The 17,600-nt window shown below is 33.3% G+C and overlaps 3 protein-coding genes and 1 pseudogene across 3 annotated transcripts in view; 2 read left to right on the top strand and 2 right to left on the bottom strand.

Moving 5' to 3' along the window:
- LOC111629544 overlaps positions 1-1,418 on the top strand; it is a 4,990-nt gene extending 3,572 nt beyond the window's left edge. The window contains exon 2 of the mRNA XM_023373462.1: positions 1,111-1,418. Within this exon, the coding sequence (XP_023229230.1) occupies positions 1,111-1,418 (308 nt within the window). The remainder of the gene's footprint in view (positions 1-1,110) is intronic.
- Positions 7-3,193, bottom strand: LOC111629555 (annotated as a pseudogene).
- A 6,845-nt stretch (positions 3,194-10,038) lies between these two features.
- LOC111629556 lies at positions 10,039-12,447 on the top strand. The gene is made up of 3 exons (XM_023373468.1): positions 10,039-10,296; positions 10,489-10,605; positions 11,891-12,447. The coding sequence occupies exons 1-3, from the start codon at positions 10,239-10,241 to the stop codon at positions 12,130-12,132; spliced, it is 417 nt and encodes a 138-aa protein (XP_023229236.1). The 5' UTR covers positions 10,039-10,238; the 3' UTR covers positions 12,133-12,447.
- Positions 12,448-12,719: 272 nt separating this feature from the next.
- LOC111629543 lies at positions 12,720-16,970 on the bottom strand. Its single transcript, XM_023373461.1, has 3 exons — positions 16,917-16,970; positions 13,420-13,667; positions 12,720-13,272 (listed from the first exon to the last, which is right to left on the bottom strand). Exons 1-3 carry the CDS (start codon positions 16,968-16,970, stop codon positions 12,843-12,845), a joined length of 732 nt encoding a protein of 243 aa, XP_023229229.1. The 3' UTR covers positions 12,720-12,842.
- Positions 16,971-17,600: the final 630 nt, after the last annotated feature.

Below are 17,600 nucleotides of genomic sequence, written 5' to 3'. Positions count from 1 at the left end.
GCGCTAGGTGTCAGCTTGGCGAGCTTGGAAGCCTGAAAAAAGTAAACGCACCCATTAAAATTTTAAAAATGCCATTAACCCTTGCCTAACCGACTTCCGGTTAACACATTTTGAGAGTAACCAAGGTCAATATAGGTCAGTCAAAGTCACCCAGGCAACGTTGTTATTTTAAAAATTTAGCAAAAATCGAATTATTATTATATTCATGTGAAAAAAATCACATATTTATTAATATTTCTAGTTTTACATGCAATATTTTTTTTATTACATTTTATCAGAAAATTTGAAAGTATGTATGTATATATATATATATTATTAGTGACATTTACAATTTGAAAATTAATGACTTTTTGTCAGATTTAATACTCTGATTACATTATTCGTTTCTGGAACTGAGCTAGAACTAGATAGGTGTGCAGCTTTAATTATATAACTATTAATAAATATACAGTGGTTACAAAAATTTAGCACAACATTCAATGTAATGCAGAAAAGCACATTATTTCAATAGTATTCTAATATTTTTTCACACCACTGTAAATTATATTATTTTATGATAAATATTAAAACTGCATAATTACCTAATTTTTTTCTTTTCTTTTATTTAGCAGAGAAAAAATTGCAGTTGGTCCTAGTGGTGGGCAACCCTCCACTTGGAAATTTTTTGAATGAACTCATGAAATATTAGGATGCTTGCCTATTAATAACACAAGCTTGATGCAGGAATCAACACTGCCAATTTTAAATTCAGGCATAAATTATATGAATACAGTCAACATACAAGATGAAAATTTAGTCGTATTAGGTAAGTTGTCTGGGTCCTGAAAACTTATCCAAAAGCTACTACCTTTTAGCACATTCAGTTTAACTGTTTTATAGCTCACAAGTCAGAGCTACTATAGTATACAAAAAAATTAATTAAAAATTTAAAAAACTGTCATACTGACATGAATGTACAGAATTGTTGAACTTGATGCTAGCTAGGTGTTTTAAACCGTGCAACCTTATTTGCGTATTTCAGGACGATATACCCAGCATTGTAATTGTAACTGTTTTTTGTACTTAATATGCTCTTATCTCTTATTTACAAACTTATTTACAATATTACAGGTACTGCAGAGGCTACATATGCTGTTTCCAAATCTGAAGAACCTGTACTAGACCTAAGTACATCATCACCTACTGCAAGCACCTCATATTCACAGAGTGCTCCAACAAAGAGATTTGAAGAAAGCAGGCATCGAAATAAAAAGCAGAAAACTAGCCATGTTGTTGAACTATTACAACTTGTTCAAAGACAGCATGAGGAAACGAGAGAGGTCGATAACCAAATATTAACTTTATTTAAAGATCAAAATAGCCTTTTTCGCCAGAGTTTAAATTTACAAAAAGAATTTAATTGCTGCTCTTGTAAATAAGAACAAGTAAACAAAATGTTTATTATCATCATCAATCTTTATTAACAAATGAAAATAATTTCCCCGTTACAGAGGGGTTACATGGGGTTAATGTATGGAATAATTTTACATTTGATTTACAACAACATTGTATTCATTACACATCTTCTTATTGTTTCCAAACTCAATCATTTTTTTACAAAATGTGTTTATTGTTGATTAATGATATGAAATAAAATCTGAATTATTCATTTTTGGTTTGTGTAAGTAAATAAATCTTATCTTAGTTGTTAAAGTACATGACAAGTGCATTTCTAATTTCTTGTGCTGAGTGATCATATTCCCCTACTACTGTGGGAGCAGAATTGACAGTAGTCTCATGTTGCAGCTGATTTAACCAATCATCATGTATGTTATCATTTAGTTCTTCACATATGTCATGTAGGATGCAACAAGCCCGATTTAGGAATGATACATTATTTAGGTTTAGTTCTAATCTTCTGCTGATGAATCTGAACCGTGCCTTTAGACGACCAAATGCATTTTCCACAACTCTTCTGGCTCGAGACAAATGGTAGTTGAATTGCTTTTTCTCATTGGGCAAATCAGCACTGTCAGTAAATGGCTTCATTAAGATAGGCATAAGTGGAAATGCTGAGTCACCTAATAAAAGTAGAGGTACATTAACCCCATTATAACTTTTTCTCAGTTCACTATACAAAGTGAACACATTGAATATTTGATAGATTCCACTGTTTTGAAACACGTGGGAGTCGTTATTCCTCCCAGGTGCACCAACATTGACATAGGTAAACTTGTATTTTGCATCACATATTGCCAGCAGTACAACACTATAAAAGCTTTTGTAGTTATAGTAATCAACTGCATGTTTCTTTGGTGGACTGACTTTAATATGAGTCCCATCAATCGCTCCGATACACTGCGGAAATTGCCATAAATTCTCAAATTCTTCGGCTTTTTTAACAACTCTTTTGTTGTTCCAGGAAACATTATTTTTGAGTCTAGCTTTTCGATCAGCAGGTTGCATAACTCGTGCAATGTTTCGAAAACTGATGTCTTGCCTACTCCAAACAAGTTTGCAATACTCCGAAATTCCGCTGTGGAAGACAGTGTGTATAGAGCTATCGCAATTCTCTTATCCAATGGAATGCATTTTCTATAGTTTGTATCTAGGCGCTCCATTTCCTTAAAGTTTGCACACAGAAATTAAAATGTTTCTTGAGAAACTCGGAAATTCTCCTTCCATTTTGCTGGAGTCCATGCTTTTACAACAGTTGTCCACTAGTCTCTGCCTTTTGGATATGACCAACAACTTGGTGAGGCACGATTCTGCAATACATTACTTAGCAAAATCTTAATGTCTTGGTTCCTCTTCTTCATACTACGACGTATGTTGATCAAATGACTTAAACGATTTCTGTTTGCAGTCATTTGATTGCGAATGTCTATTAACTTTGCTGCATATAGACCTACCAGTAACGCATCTTTGTTATTAGCTTCCATTTTCTTTGTCTTCATCTTTGTCTTATCGTAATCGTTGGGCTTGGGTATTTTCTTTGTTTTTGTTCGTGACCAGTGCTGCCGCCTGCTTCTAGTGGAACTACCTCAACAGCGCCCTAAATTTACCATAAAAACTGAGAAAACTCTCCGAGCTCGACCATCATCGAGCTCACGCTCGGATAAAAAACATAAGACGAACGATTATCGTGAAATAATAATCAGAACAATTCTTAATTCATTGTTTTTAAAAATCTTAATAACTAAAATGTCTTATTAGATTTTATCAGAGGTATTAATTCACATCTGATATGGAGATCAAAAATTAATTAAATAAGCTGTTCACTTAATTGACCTTTACCCTAGAAACGGCAGCACTGTTCGTGACTTATCGCGTAGTTATGTCAATTTTATCATCGCGTGTAATAGCCGGGTTCTTCTCAAGCGAGTTACCTGTGCGAACAGCACGACGTTTCATTGGCGACAGTCACAATCCAGATTGTGAGTAAATCGAGATCGAAGTGAGTCGTGGATTGTGTGCGAACGGGGTATTAGGGAGTGGCGACCAGAGCAATCCACCGGGTCATCGCACAACAACCCGAGTAGAAAAAAGTTGATATTTAAAATTTTATATTATATCCTTAGCAATTAGTTATAACAACAAATTGAATTTGATTAATTCATAGTACAGTACATGTTATTATTAANTGGTTCCTAAGAACAATTCCTAGAACCTGCGGTTTCTCACATTAGAATAATTAATGAAAACAGATATAAATTAATTATTGTAATTAACTGTTCAATATAATTAAATATAATTCCACCGATTACTCTGTGTGACGAATAAGAACCACTCAGCCTCAGTAACCGCCACTCAGAGGCGGCCTTAGGGAGTGGCAAGCAGGGCAATCCACCGGGTCCTCGCGCAACAACCCGAGTAGAAGAAAGTTGATATTTAAAACTTTATATTTTATCCTTAGCTATTCGTTTTGACAATAAATTGAATTTGATTAATTCATAGTACAGTACATATTATTATTAATAAGTGCCTAAATAAAATTTCTCATTTAGATTTATTCAATCTCACATTCGTATTAAAAGAAAGATTAATTTAACGATATCAAAATTAATTAATTTATCAGTGAATAATAATAATTTTTGTAATTTGACTATAAAACATATTTGAAAAATTTATTACTATTTGAAACCTGCGCCTCGCGCATTACAAATCCCACTTGAACTCGCGGTTTTGTTACTTTTGTGATTCGTGGCGTTTACGATTTACGCTCGGGGAATCCCTGTGTTTCATTTCGTTCATTAACTCTTGTCACCCGACGCTTATTTTGCTATCAGCTGTATGCGTTACATAATCGTTTCTATAGCACATATCTTTCAGTAGGTAAATAAACATCAAATGATATGAAGTTTTAGTGAATCTTACATTATTAATAGTATTTATGGTAAACAGTGAATTGTTTAAAAAAAATCTGTATAAAACTACCTGTAAATAATTTCTGAGTTATTCTTATGTGCGAAACAAAATTTATGAAATGAGTTCGCGTGATCGTGATGCCGATAGAAAATTTGAGTCGGGTAGTTCAAAAAGGAAACAAGCAATCAAAAGGAAACAAGCTATAAAAAACAGGTAGAAGCAAATCTACGTGGGTCTTTATATAAATATATAAAAAGTGATGGTTAAGAAACTTCTAAAAACTGTTCATTGACAGAAAGTGACACATTATTGCACTGTAACCCTAATTCAGCTGACATTATTCCTTCAACAGCGTCATTGGTGCCGCTGCCACCTAGTAATAATAGCGAAGATAATGAGTCAACAACAGTGTTGGCGCAATAAAATTTCAAAACGTACTGAAGCGCCTTCAAAAAATGTACTATTTTTCTTCAAAATGTACTAGTTCTATGAATACTTTGTTTACGTGCCTATATATATAAGCACGTAATTTATGTATATATAGTTTATTGTCAAATAATTTAATTTTAAATCTTATTTTTGGAATTTTTTGAAAGCTATTTAAAATTAAAAATATATCTACACATCTATTACTTATTATAAAATGAGCATTACATTGACAACATTTATTAATAATACTATTGAATTTCATCTTAATTTTATAACCAATCGTGCTTTAAAAAAATAATTATAAATTTGTTATATTATTTTATTCTTTATTATACTTTAAATTTTTTTGATGTTATTGCATCACTTTACGAAGTGGTATATACGTAATTGCATCAGTTTTAGTACCTATTTAATTAATTTCAATCATGACAGCAAAAGATAAGGATGCTTGTTTCTTTTAAACTATTTGATGAAAACGTTACATAAAATTGGGGTTGCATAATCATCCGAAATTATTATTATATTTTTGACTGGAAATTACAGGATTTATGCAATTTTAGTTTAATTAATGTCATATAAAACTGACTGCTCGTACAAGTTTGCTTAAAACATGCAACTCAAAAAACCCCAAAATGGCAGCTCAAGAAGTAGATCACGCGTGTCCTGATCTTCTTATATAGACCTTGGAACAGTCGGAAGCGCGGCCATTTTGGAACCATACGTAACATTAACCCTTATTTCTTTTACTACGATTACTAAAATTGAAGTTCATAATTTAAGAATTAAATTATAGTGGTAGAAAATAATATAAAAGTATTTATATTATTTATACTCGTACAATTTCAAAACTATTTTCTGTAATAATTTGTTTCTGACTTAACGGATATTTTGATATTATTGACGACAAAAGTTTAAAATCATTGATTTCCTTACCTGTCCATTATTTTTGTTTGACGGAGTTGAATTGTTTGGACCACGTGGCATGAAAAATTTTGTCAAGGTCCTGATGAGAATGTGCAGACAACTGAACGTGTGAAAGAAGACCACTGAGTCAAGACCGTTTACACGTGCAACTATCTATGTTGCTGACGTCGACGGACACACACCATTTGTATGTTGTGATTGGATAATTTAAATTAGCAAGCAGTGACACTAGTGAGACTTTATTAAACTAATGTTTTCTCGTTTTTTCGTTAAGGCGTGAAATATTAATTTGTACTGAAATTGTACTTGAAATATTATAATGTACTGAAATTGTACTAAAAATCTAAATGTACTTTCAATTTACTGGAAAGGGTAAAATGTACCAGAATACTACAAATGTACTAGGAACGGCAACACTGGTCAACAACATTATTGTCTCTTACACCACCACCACTGCCAACACTATCCAGCCATGAATACGTATCTGAGTCTATGTCTACATCCATGACTGGTAGAAGTGAAAATCTGAATCCTCAAACTGACCCAAGTTTGTGGACATTAACAATCACTGATGTAAACCAAATTGAGATTGTATTAAAAAGTCCAATCCTGGTTAAAGTTGATTTTTTCCCCGTAAATGATAATAGACGGCGATTCGGAGAATATCATTACAGTAAAATATTAGCTAATGGTGAAAAACTTGACCGGCGCTGGATGATATATTCACAAACAAAGGGTGCCGTTTACTGCTTTCCGTGTCAAATGTTTGGACTAGAAAATACAAGAATTGGATCCAGTGATGAAGTGTGTGATCGGAAACACTTGGGTGATTACCTAAAGGCTCACGAATCTAGCCGTTGCACAAAGGTTGTATGTTGAAATGGTTAAATTTAGAGAATGGGTTAAAAAGCTGTACCACTATTGACTATTTAGCCCAGACTCAAATTGAACAAGAAAGGCAGCGTTGGAGAGTTATTTTAGAAAGACTACTTGCAATTGTAAATTTTTAGCATCTCACAATTTGGCCTTTAGAGGTCGTAAAGAGAAATTAACTGACTCAGATTCAAGTGAGACTAGCGGTAACTTTATAGATTTAGTGAAGTTAATAACACGATTTGATCCAATGTTGCGATGTCACCAAAAGCAAGTAACAGACAAGACGATTAATGACAACTATCTCGGAAAAAATGTTCAAAATGAGCTTATACAATTAATGGCAAGTCACGTGAAAACTCGAGTTGTTGACAAAATAATAAAGAATAAATATTACTCGATTATTCTTGATTGTACTCGTGATGTTTCTCGTGTTGAACAACTGTTCATTATTATAAGATTTTTTAATAAAAATACAGCTGACATTGAAATACATTTTATTGGCTTCTTAGCCGTCAAAAAATGCACAGCTGAGAGTTTGACTAATTATATAATCACAGAGCTAGAACAGCTGGGTATATCATTGCAAAACTGCAGAGGCCAAGGATATGACAATGGAACCAATATGCGTAGAGAAAAAAATCGTGTCCAGAAACGTATACTTGAAATTAATTCACTTGCTTACTTTTTACCTTGTGGGAGTCACAGCTGGAATCTCATCCTAGGAGATGCAGCATCCTATTGTGTTCAAGCAAAATCTGTTTTTGGTTTGCTACATACATTGTACACTATGTTTGCCGGCTCGAGTCAGATAGGCTATTTTAAAAGCACATGTAAAATCCTTATCGCTAAAACCACTTTCCGAAACTAGATGGGAATGCAGGGTAGAGTCGGAGAAGGCCGTTAAAATATATGTGATGCTTTGAAGGATTTAGCAGAAAATACAACAGATTGTCAGTTGGTTAGTGAATGCCATTCTATAGAAAAGAAAATAACTATCTACGAATTTGTAGCTGCTGTCGTCGTATGGTATGACATTGTTACAAAGATAAATGTTATAAATGTGGCAGAGTGAAAAATGCATTTAGAAGCGACAATACATTTAGACGCATTTACACATAGGCTTGATACTTATCGGAAAATGGTTTCTAATCATCTTTGGAAACAGCGAGAGAAATAGCCGAGGAAAATGATATTCACAGAAAGTTCAAAGTGGTGAGAACAAGACGTATANTGTTACAAAGATAAATGTTATAAATGTGGCAGAGTGAAAAATGCATTTAGAAGCGACAATACATTTAGACGCATTTACACATAGGCTTGATACTTATCGGAAAATGGTTTCTAATCATCTTTGGAAACAGCGAGAGAAATAGCCGAGGAAAATGATATTCACAGAAAGTTCAAAGTGGTGAGAACAAGACGTATAAGACCGAATTTTGATTATGACAGAGAAGATGAAGCTCTTAAATTGCCTGCGAAAGAGATTTTCAAAATGAACTATTTTTATGTCATTGTCGACAATGTGCGAGCAAGCTGCCAACCTAGATTTGAGGCACTTAAACATCATGAGAGCATATTACGTTTCATGTATAACATATAAATATTAAAAGAAACTAGTGATTGTGAACGTTTGAAGCAATGCAGCAACTCGCAAATACCTCTAACAGTAGGAGAAACATCTGATACTGATGGACATGAATCGTTTTAAAAACTGGAGTACAGCGAATGAAATAGAAGCATAAGAAACACAACAACTATGATAAAAATATATAAAGCCTGAAATTAATAGAATCATGTAAAAGTTCACGTCACACCTTTCACCTTGTGACGACACACTGGTTGCGGAATACTAAACTGATCTACACGAACATTCATAAGCAAAGTATGAACAAAAATCTCATAGATATTACGATCAATTGGAATGAGACCTGGGTAAATGTTGGGAGGCTCCCTGCTGAGTGGAGAGAACTCACGTAGAAAATTTTGAACACCGTGATGACTACGGAGTATCTTCACACCTACCAGCGTGTAAGTACTGCTCATTGTCCTCGGTGTGATCACAATGAGAAAATCTATCACATATTTTTTGAGTGCCACATCGCTGAGAAAACTTGGCACTGGGTAGACAAAATTTTTAATATTTGTATCTCTTGGCAAAACGTAAAGTTCCACTCTAATTTCCCTGTTAAAAATCAAAATAATTACTTAATTAATTGGGTTACTGCTTTGGCAAAGAGGGTCATCTGGAAAGCGAGATGCCCCTTATTTTTGAAAATAAAAAATCAAATGCAACTTTTGTAATAAATAAAATTCGTGATGAGGCAAACTTCAAACTAAAAGCTGACTATAAAAACTTTTCTCAAAGGGAACACAACGCGCTATACACTTTGGCACTGAAAATATTATATGGAAAAATGTTAATAATAAATTTGTATTTAATGATCAGTGGCAATAAAACTACTTCTGATTCGACTGCAATTGTAATCACCTACGCCTTTGTATGTAAAAAATAAAAACTTTTATTTTAACTGCTATATTCATAAAATTATTTCTGTATAATTATGTAACCTTTGTATCAAATCTATTTTATAATAACTCGTACTTGTACAGTTTTTATATGAATTTTTCTGTAATTATAAGTGCCAATGTTTGTAAAATGTGAATGCCGAAATATTAATGCTGTAAATAGTTTCTTTTATAACTCACTTAATATCTATACTCAGTATAAAAATATTATTTAACTATTTTTATTTGCGCTTGTTCTGTATACTTTTTCCTCATAATAATCACCTTGTATATAATTGTATATATCTTACTACTGTAAATATTCTTGGGTATTATGGCCATGCCAAAATTTATTGTCTTGTTATTAATTATTTAATTAATGTATACGTCACCAGAAACAATGCACAAGGATTTCTGCTGCTCATCATGTTGCTGATTTGTAACAAGTAATAGTTCTGAATAAACTTTATTAACCAGTATAGTATTTTTTCCGGTGTAAATTATGAATTTGTATAGATATCGTAATGAGGATTCACATAACATAAAGAATTGCACACCGTAACGTGACCGTTTGAGAGATATGTATTATCTCTAGGAAATAGTAAGAGAGACTCGTCCACAGTTATATCTGTATCTGGTTCGTATAAACTCGAAAATTTAGAATTTAGATCATTTACTAAAGCTAAAATTTTGTTCAATTTAGGAGTTGGATGGGTGGACAGATCAAATGATGCATTATCCGTGAAGTGCAAATTTTGTTAATCTCTGCAAATTATTTTTAGACATAAGTTTAGGAAAAATTGGTGTGCTAAATAAATCATTCGTGGACCAATACATCCTCTCAACCGGTTTTTTAAAAATTCCCTACAAGATACAGATAGCCAGAAATGTATATATCTCGACCACTGTAACAGGCTCCTACTGATACGTGGATGATTGCGGATGTTGCAGTGCATAAGAGCCGCCGCAAACTAGGGCTTTGCGAGAGCAAACACGCTAGCAAACGTGCGCTAGACAACCGATGACGTCGAAGGCTCCGCCCATGTCTTCTTGCCCACGCTGTTTTTCCTTCGCTAGCGCAGCGATACGAGAGTACGCTCGCTGTTCAGATATTTCAACAACTAGAGTATTTACGCTAGCAAGAGAGGACAGGAAAAATGGATGACAACATAAACATGTCGCATATCGAAAAAGAAATTATAGAATTTTATCGATGTAAGTAAATTACATGATTAATACATTCAGTATTGAAAAGAAAATAGTATAAACTTTGTATAAAAATAGTTTTCGGCTAGTTAAGCCTAGTTAGGCTTAACTAGTAGGCATGTTTTTCCTATGCTGTTTCAAAGTTCGGAACGAAAACTGACTGATTACAAGTATAGGTTATAATAAAATCTTTTTCTATAGCCAATCCACATCTGTGGAATCCACGTCATGAGGATTATTACAAAAAAAACAAGAGGGATTCCACACTGACACAATTAAGAGAGCTTTTAGCTTCTGAACATGGAATCAACATCACTTGTAAGTAGACTACATTTTATTTGTTGTGGGCTAGTATATTTAGTAATACAATTTGGTTTAATTTGCTCAATTAGTAAAACAATACAGTCTGTTACAAAAGTATAGGATCACCACAAATTTTGTGTTTTTTTTAAATCTATTTAAATTTTTTTAATAGAAAACTGTTTTATATGTTTTAAAACAATTACAAAAATATCATTTTCAAAGCTTTTTATTTTTTAACAATAATATAATAGAAGTTATTACAGTTTTTCACTTTACTTGTTACAAAAGTATAGGTACACTTTCTAAAATTACATAAAATTAATTTTTAAATTTAATTTAAATGCTTTCTCTTCTTAAAACATGCCAATAATATGAAAACTCATCAGAGCCATCTAAATTAAACTTCTCATCACTAAACATTATTTCTTGCCATTCAGTCCATCTCGTCTCGTCTTTAGCCCAGTTTAAATGCATTCATTTGTGTTTGGCAGTTAAAGGTGGTTTCAACTTCATTTTTAAATATTTTACGTTGTCATTGTTTTTTAAAGTTCTCCAAACAGTCGCAGGAGATACATCTACTGGTAATCCAGCAGCAGCTTGACTTGTTGACATGTTTTTATTAGTTATTTGGAATTTGCCTGAGCCACTCAAATAATAAATTTTATGTATTTAATGCTCCTGAAGTACAGTTCTACGAGGCATTATTGAAAATGTTTATATAACATTCAATGAAACATTCAAAAAAGTTACCATGACAGGTAAAAATGATGACATCTCACCTTAGTTGTGATAATTTTAAATATTATTATGATAAAATAATTTTTTAGGAGACTTTTAAATGGTGTATTTATACTTTTGTAAAACACATCAAAAAATGAATATTTGTGAAAAAAAATGTATGCTGATTTATGAAATGTAAAAAACCTGATAAAATAATTAAAATAATGATATAAATAATAATATTTCCAGTAATAATTTCAAAATAAATTTTGAGAAAACACAAAATTTATAGTGTTCCTATACTTTTGTAACAGACTGTAATTTAAAATCATTGCAATTATGTTTAGAAGATGTCAGAAATAAATTATAGCCTATATAGTATCTTGCATACACAAGGCATGTTTGTCACAGTGATAGCAGCATTTCCAAATTATATGCTTACATAAATGTATATGATACAGTAGCCAATATACATGTATGATGTAATAGGCTATAATCTATTCAGTCATATCCCAATTTTCAAACTGATTGTTTAGCAAAGTGAAAATAACAACTTAAACATTTCCATTATAATTTGCAGCCAACAAGATCCTTAGCCAAAAATTTAAGCTTATGAAAGATGCATATAAGAGGGAACTATTAAAGCTGCAGAAATCAAAGTCATCTGGAGTGGGCATTAATAATATGCACAAAATCAGATTTCTGCATTTCGACCAGATGGGTTACCTGAGGGACTCCATGCAGGCAGATAAAAGTGAGGATACCATCAGCCTCAGCACCTCACTTGAAAATGTAAGTGCAAACATAATGTTGGCCACATAAATGTGGTATGATGGTGGCAACAGTATAGTTGCTTACCTAGAACATTGATTGTTGCCTTGTACCAGTTATGGATGATTTGATATATGAATGTCACATTCTAACATGGTCATTAGACATGTACACTACAACATGTTGTGCACATGCCTTAATTAATTAATAATGCAATGCTGGTTTTGATTTCAGGACAAGTGTAGTCAACCCATAGATACAGAAAGAGAAGACTCGATGTGTATTGAAGGAAGTGAGTTCCAAGAGCTATCTTTCGCAATTAATAAAACCATGGAACCAAATACTCCAGCAAGTAGCTCTATCTCAGGAATTCACTCAGTAATGCCAACAACATCGACATCAACATCAAACAGCCAGCCGTCTAGTCCCCATCCGATGGATGATGAAGTTACAGTTGACAGACGAGAGAAAAGAAAGAGACAGAAGACATCGCATGTGTCATCTCCCTCTCTCAATTCCGAGCTGTACAAAAGGGCTGTGGATTACCTGGCAAACAAGCCCAGCAACCCCCCAGCATGTATAGAACAAAATTTTGGCAATCACGTCGCCCTCAGTTTAATGAAAATTAATGAAGACTTGCGGGAAGAAGCAAAATACGAAATACAGGGCATTTTGCTCAAATATTATAAACAATCAAGGGCCAATTTTTAAAACAATAAATGTTTGTTTTATTATATTATGTTTAATAAATGTTTGTTTTATTACATTATTCTTAATTCTTTCAATTGTACATAATAGCTACACAAAACGAAGTTGCCAGTAAACAGCACCAACATCGGACATGAAAAATTCTTTAAAGTTACCCTTACAGCTTTTGCCTCTGAGCTGTAAAAGTTGGAGTAGGTTCTGGCCACTTGTGGAAGATGTATATCTGTCCCAGGCTGTACAGGAATCTCACTCCTCCATGCACCAGGCACAGTGAAACCGGTTTCCACATTTTCTCTGTCCACATAATCGACTGGCCATGATGCTGTGTTTTCATGGCTCCTTAAAAAGTTGTGAAGCGCACAACCAGCAAGTACTAATGTGCGCACTTTGTCTGGCTGCAACAGTATGGGGTTCAGGAACACCCGTAGTCTGTTTGAAAAAATTCCAAAAGCTGTCTCCACTACTTGGCGGCCACGTGAAATTCTAAAAACAATTAAAAGATATGTTTAATCCAACTATTGCTCTATCAATTTTCCAAGATCACACGGTTTTTTTTTTATTATACCATCTACCCTTTTCCTACTGGTATAATGCTGCAAGATGCAGTTGCATTAGCCACTGAATGCTTACCTGTAATTGCATATCCGTTCTTCCAGAGTCAAATCACTTCCACCATAAGGTTTCAGGATATACGGTTTCAAGCCAAAAGCATCATCGGCTAAGAAGACATATGGTGTGACTATGTCTTGACCTGGAAGCGGATGAGCTGGAGGTATGTCAAGAGCATTTACATCTATAAGCTCCTTTAAGTTGCATTTGTTCCACACACCTCCATCGCTGATCCTACCTTGTGTGCCAACATCAACATATCTAGAAAATCAAAATAAAGAAANTATAATTTTACAATTTCTACGAAAACGGGACAAATTAATAATTAATCCGAACCATAAATTTAAAAACCGGTATGGTGGCAACACTAGTCGCTAATCTCCCATGATGCAGCATTTTTACGCGAGCAAAGGTTGTGTAGTTTGCGGCTGCTTCGTGCTCGCGTAGCTTACCTAGCAAAAATGGCTCATAGCATCATGGGAAATAAGGCGGGGCTTAGGAGCACGAGCGAGCGTACGCTCTCTCTCGCATCCTGTAGTTTTCGGCGGCTCTTAGTCGTGGTCTTCGTGATCGTCAACATAAACTTCTTTCTCTAAGTCTGTCATCCTTGTCTCTCTCAATGAATTCACCTTTTTAAAACGTACCTGCAACAGATGCTGATGTTAAATAAAGGTTTATTAGAAACATTCAGTTTTACACATCTACGCTTTGGTAGTCATATCAACTGTACACTACATGCCATACATTTTTATTGTAGCAAAATTTTTTTCTCCGACAATTTAAATGATAATATATATTCATTCTTGGATTCCCACAGCATCCTTAGGTAGACAAATATATACACTATTTACATGGTTTATATGTGCTATTTTATTGCCGAATAACAATTTAAATCTCTTTTATCAATAATATCTACTGTGTACATTAAATTCATTTACTTTGAAACAAACAAAAATCTGACATAATAAATATTCTACAGTATTGGTGTGAGTATTATTATATTAATATTTACAGCACGGGTATTGTAATAATCATAATTCAAAACTTTTGGAATATTAACCATTTACTTTACAAAATAATCGTTCCATAGTGTTGATATGAACAATATTTTGTTTATAGCATGGGTAGTGTAATGATAATAAATTTACATGCTGAGGTAATTTGAACTTATGACTTGACATTTTACATTATATATTCTTTGAATGTTACATATACAGCTAAAATATAGGTTGTAACTATGTTTCCATTATATTGTTATATAATCTATTGTATTTAAAGTACTTTTCTATCAGCAAAATTCTTAGTACTTCATCACTATTTAACTTAAGTGTTTACATTCCTACTTATCGTCCATTAATCATTAAACTCTATATTATTATTTATTGCTTTCCATATTACATTTTCAGTTCCGAAATATAATTTGTTAAAATTTATTTTAACTTTTTTCACTTAGAGTTTTTTTATCCATTTTTATTTTACGACTATCTTCTTCTCTAATTTTTCTTGCTATCAAACAGAAAAGCACACCTAGCTTTCCATAGAATTTCCTTTTTGTAAGGGCTATCATCCAATTTATTAAGTACTTATTTTGGTTTCTTACTGGAGAGTTAATATGGTACGTTATATTTTGCCAAGAGATCGAAGTTTTAAATAATTTGTTTATCCGAAACCATGTATGTTTGCTATCTTACAATCATAAAAGATATGAAAGGTGTCTTCGTCTCTACCACATCTAACGCAGCTTTTATCTCTTTGTTTTTGACAGTTGTAAAAGTTGTAATTTCGTTGAGAATTCGTCATGCCGTTTCTTTCCATTTTGCCGCTAACATGTCCACATTGGACCATTCTTCTATCAAGTTTCTAGTAAACTTATTATCTAGCATGTTAAATGTCTAGCATTCGAGCTTTTTTGTAAATGTTTTTATATATAAAAGAGGGTTTTATTTCATTAGTGAGACGATCATTATTCAGGAGAGTTGTCACTATTTCTCTTCATTTTTTAAAACACTTGTTATTGTCTATAAGGAATGGAAAGTTTCCTTTAATGATTGTGATTCTTTTAGTTAATGGACCCAAGATTTATTGTGTTATGTCTGAGAGCGGACGATTATTTTTCGTCATAGAATTAATTAAATTTACTATCTGTAAACAACATTCTAAATCATTAATTTTTTATATATTTTTTCATCCTTGCATAGTATTGATATTTCTATTTAATGATTCGTACTTTTTATTCCAGATAAAGTGAAAAATCAATCTATTAATAATTTTAGAGTAATGTTTAGTCAGATTGGTAACATAAAAATTATACATTATTCTTGCAATCAGTACTTTATTAGATATGATTACACCTTCTGGAAGAAACAACCATGTGTTTTTCCAATTTTGTATAGCATTATTAATTTTTTGATTCATTTCCTTTACATTATATTTTTTATTATTCTTTCCAAACTATACACCTAATATTTTTATGTTGTCTACAATCTGTATGTTCATATTTTCATTGAAGAGGTTCCCACAGATGTTAATAAGTTTACTTTTGGATTCGTTTCTTTTCATATTGGTTAGACCACTGAATATTTTAATTTTTTGATTAATTCTGTTTAAAGCTTCTTTATCCGTTATAAAGAAATTAATGTCATCAACGTGTGCTATATATTGACTTGTTTCATCATACCTGGTATGCAAATTGGTGTTAATAATTTGTCGTTTATGATCATTTTAAGCGGGGCTTCTATATAAATTGTAAAGAGAACCATTGAACAGGGACAATCCTGTCTAACACCTGCATGGCATTAAATATGATTAGATTTGTTATTGTCAATAAATATGTTTGTTCTGTTTCTTTGGTATAAACTTTTTATTCTTATTATTTTTCACTATGCTGCTACCAAAGCAGCGCCAGGGAAGCAGCATAGTGAAACATGCTATGAACAATGCTATGAACAAGCTATGCTAATCCAACTCGACCAGCAATAAATAAGCCCATGTCTTTATCACGAAAGACTTATTTTTATATGAAAGTGCAACCTTTGTTACAATAAACAGTTTTATAAAATCACTTGTATTTTCTGTCTCCTACGCCACCACTGACATACGCGAGTTCCCCTTGGTTAGCCTGATGAGGGATTAACCATCTTCCTGAGAGTTGCTTTTTTATTAATATGTAAATTTTCGACAAAATTTATTGAAGTTATGAAGCTTCAGAGAATGAAGAAAATCGTCGTCACTCCGCACACACGAACATCCATACACACACAAGAACCCACATTTGTTTCATTTTTCAACATTACAAAGTTTAAAACTGTAAAATCTCAGAAGGAGTCATGTTTAGACTGATCGCATTCCACTTCCTCTGTTATATACAGTATAACATAACCGAAAAAGTAAAAAGGACTGTATAACTTTTTTATATTTTCTAGTCAACTATAGTGGCAAAACCTTAAAAACGAGCAGAAATTTTAAACAACTAACTTAACTAAAATTGTTTCATGCATGTTCATATGAGTTAATATTACCTTAGGTCCCAACATGACGACGGTCGCCAGTTCAGTCGCTGCCGCGTTCGCCATCTTGTTTGCACGTGTGTATGCGTGCAAACGAAATGGCAAACGCGGCAGCTGCGGCCTCCGCCGCTGCGGAAAAAAATAATAATAAAATAAATTTACTCAAGTCAATGGTCTTTTCCCCCTTTTCGATCTTAAACTTTTCCTTTTCGATCGTAAATTCTTCGTAGATTCGTCGGCGTTCGTTACAGATCTTTTCTTCCCCGTTCGGGTCGATTCTGCCATTCTTTTAGAGGTCGTTTCGCGATTTCCCTTATTCGATTTGATTCGCTACTTTTTTTTCCGTTGCATTTCTTTCTGTTTTCCTTCTTTTTCGTATTCATCACTGGCGCTGAAGGAACGGTTTTCGGTTCGAGCCATTTCGATTTTTTCCGGTCCCAGGATAGATCATAGCTAAATGTTGTGCAAAAATTTGGGATCTCTCTTTGGGTTTTCTAAGTTCACGAATGACAAAATACAACTGTCGGGATAAAATCGTCCGACATACTATTTCCCGCGCTTTTCCGTCTTTTCAAACGAACAACGGTTGTCACCATAGGAACGCCGATCAGGCTATCTTGGAAACTCGACCGCGGATTGGCTGGAAGACATTGTACGACCTGCGGACTTTCGATACAGCTACTAGGACTTGATTGG

This window comes from Centruroides sculpturatus, unplaced genomic scaffold (genome assembly GCF_000671375.1).
Source record: "Centruroides sculpturatus isolate CEXI.00-Female unplaced genomic scaffold, Cexi_2.0 scaffold499, whole genome shotgun sequence".
Lineage (NCBI taxonomy): Eukaryota > Metazoa > Arthropoda > Arachnida > Scorpiones > Buthidae > Centruroides > Centruroides sculpturatus.
The sequence above is the reverse complement of the archived record's forward strand: the minus strand, read 5'-3'. Positions and strand labels throughout refer to the sequence as shown.

Coding starts and splice junctions, on each gene's coding strand:
- LOC111629556 (XM_023373468.1), top strand. CDS start 10,239: ATGGATGACAACATAAACATGTCGCATATCGAAAAAGAAATTATAGAA. Junction 10,297..10,488: donor AATTATAGAATTTTATCGAT/GTAAGTAAATTA, acceptor CTTTTTCTATAG/CCAATCCACATCTGTGGAAT. Junction 10,606..11,890: donor ACATGGAATCAACATCACTT/GTAAGTAGACTA, acceptor TATAATTTGCAG/CCAACAAGATCCTTAGCCAA.
- LOC111629543 (XM_023373461.1), bottom strand. CDS start 16,970: ATGGCGAACGCGGCAGCGACTGAACTGGCGACCGTCGTCATGTTGGGA. Junction 13,668..16,916: donor TCGTCATGTTGGGACCTAAG/GTAATATTAACT, acceptor TCTTTATTTTGA/TTTTCTAGATATGTTGATGT. Junction 13,273..13,419: donor GAACGGATATGCAATTACAG/GTAAGCATTCAG, acceptor AATTGTTTTTAG/AATTTCACGTGGCCGCCAAG.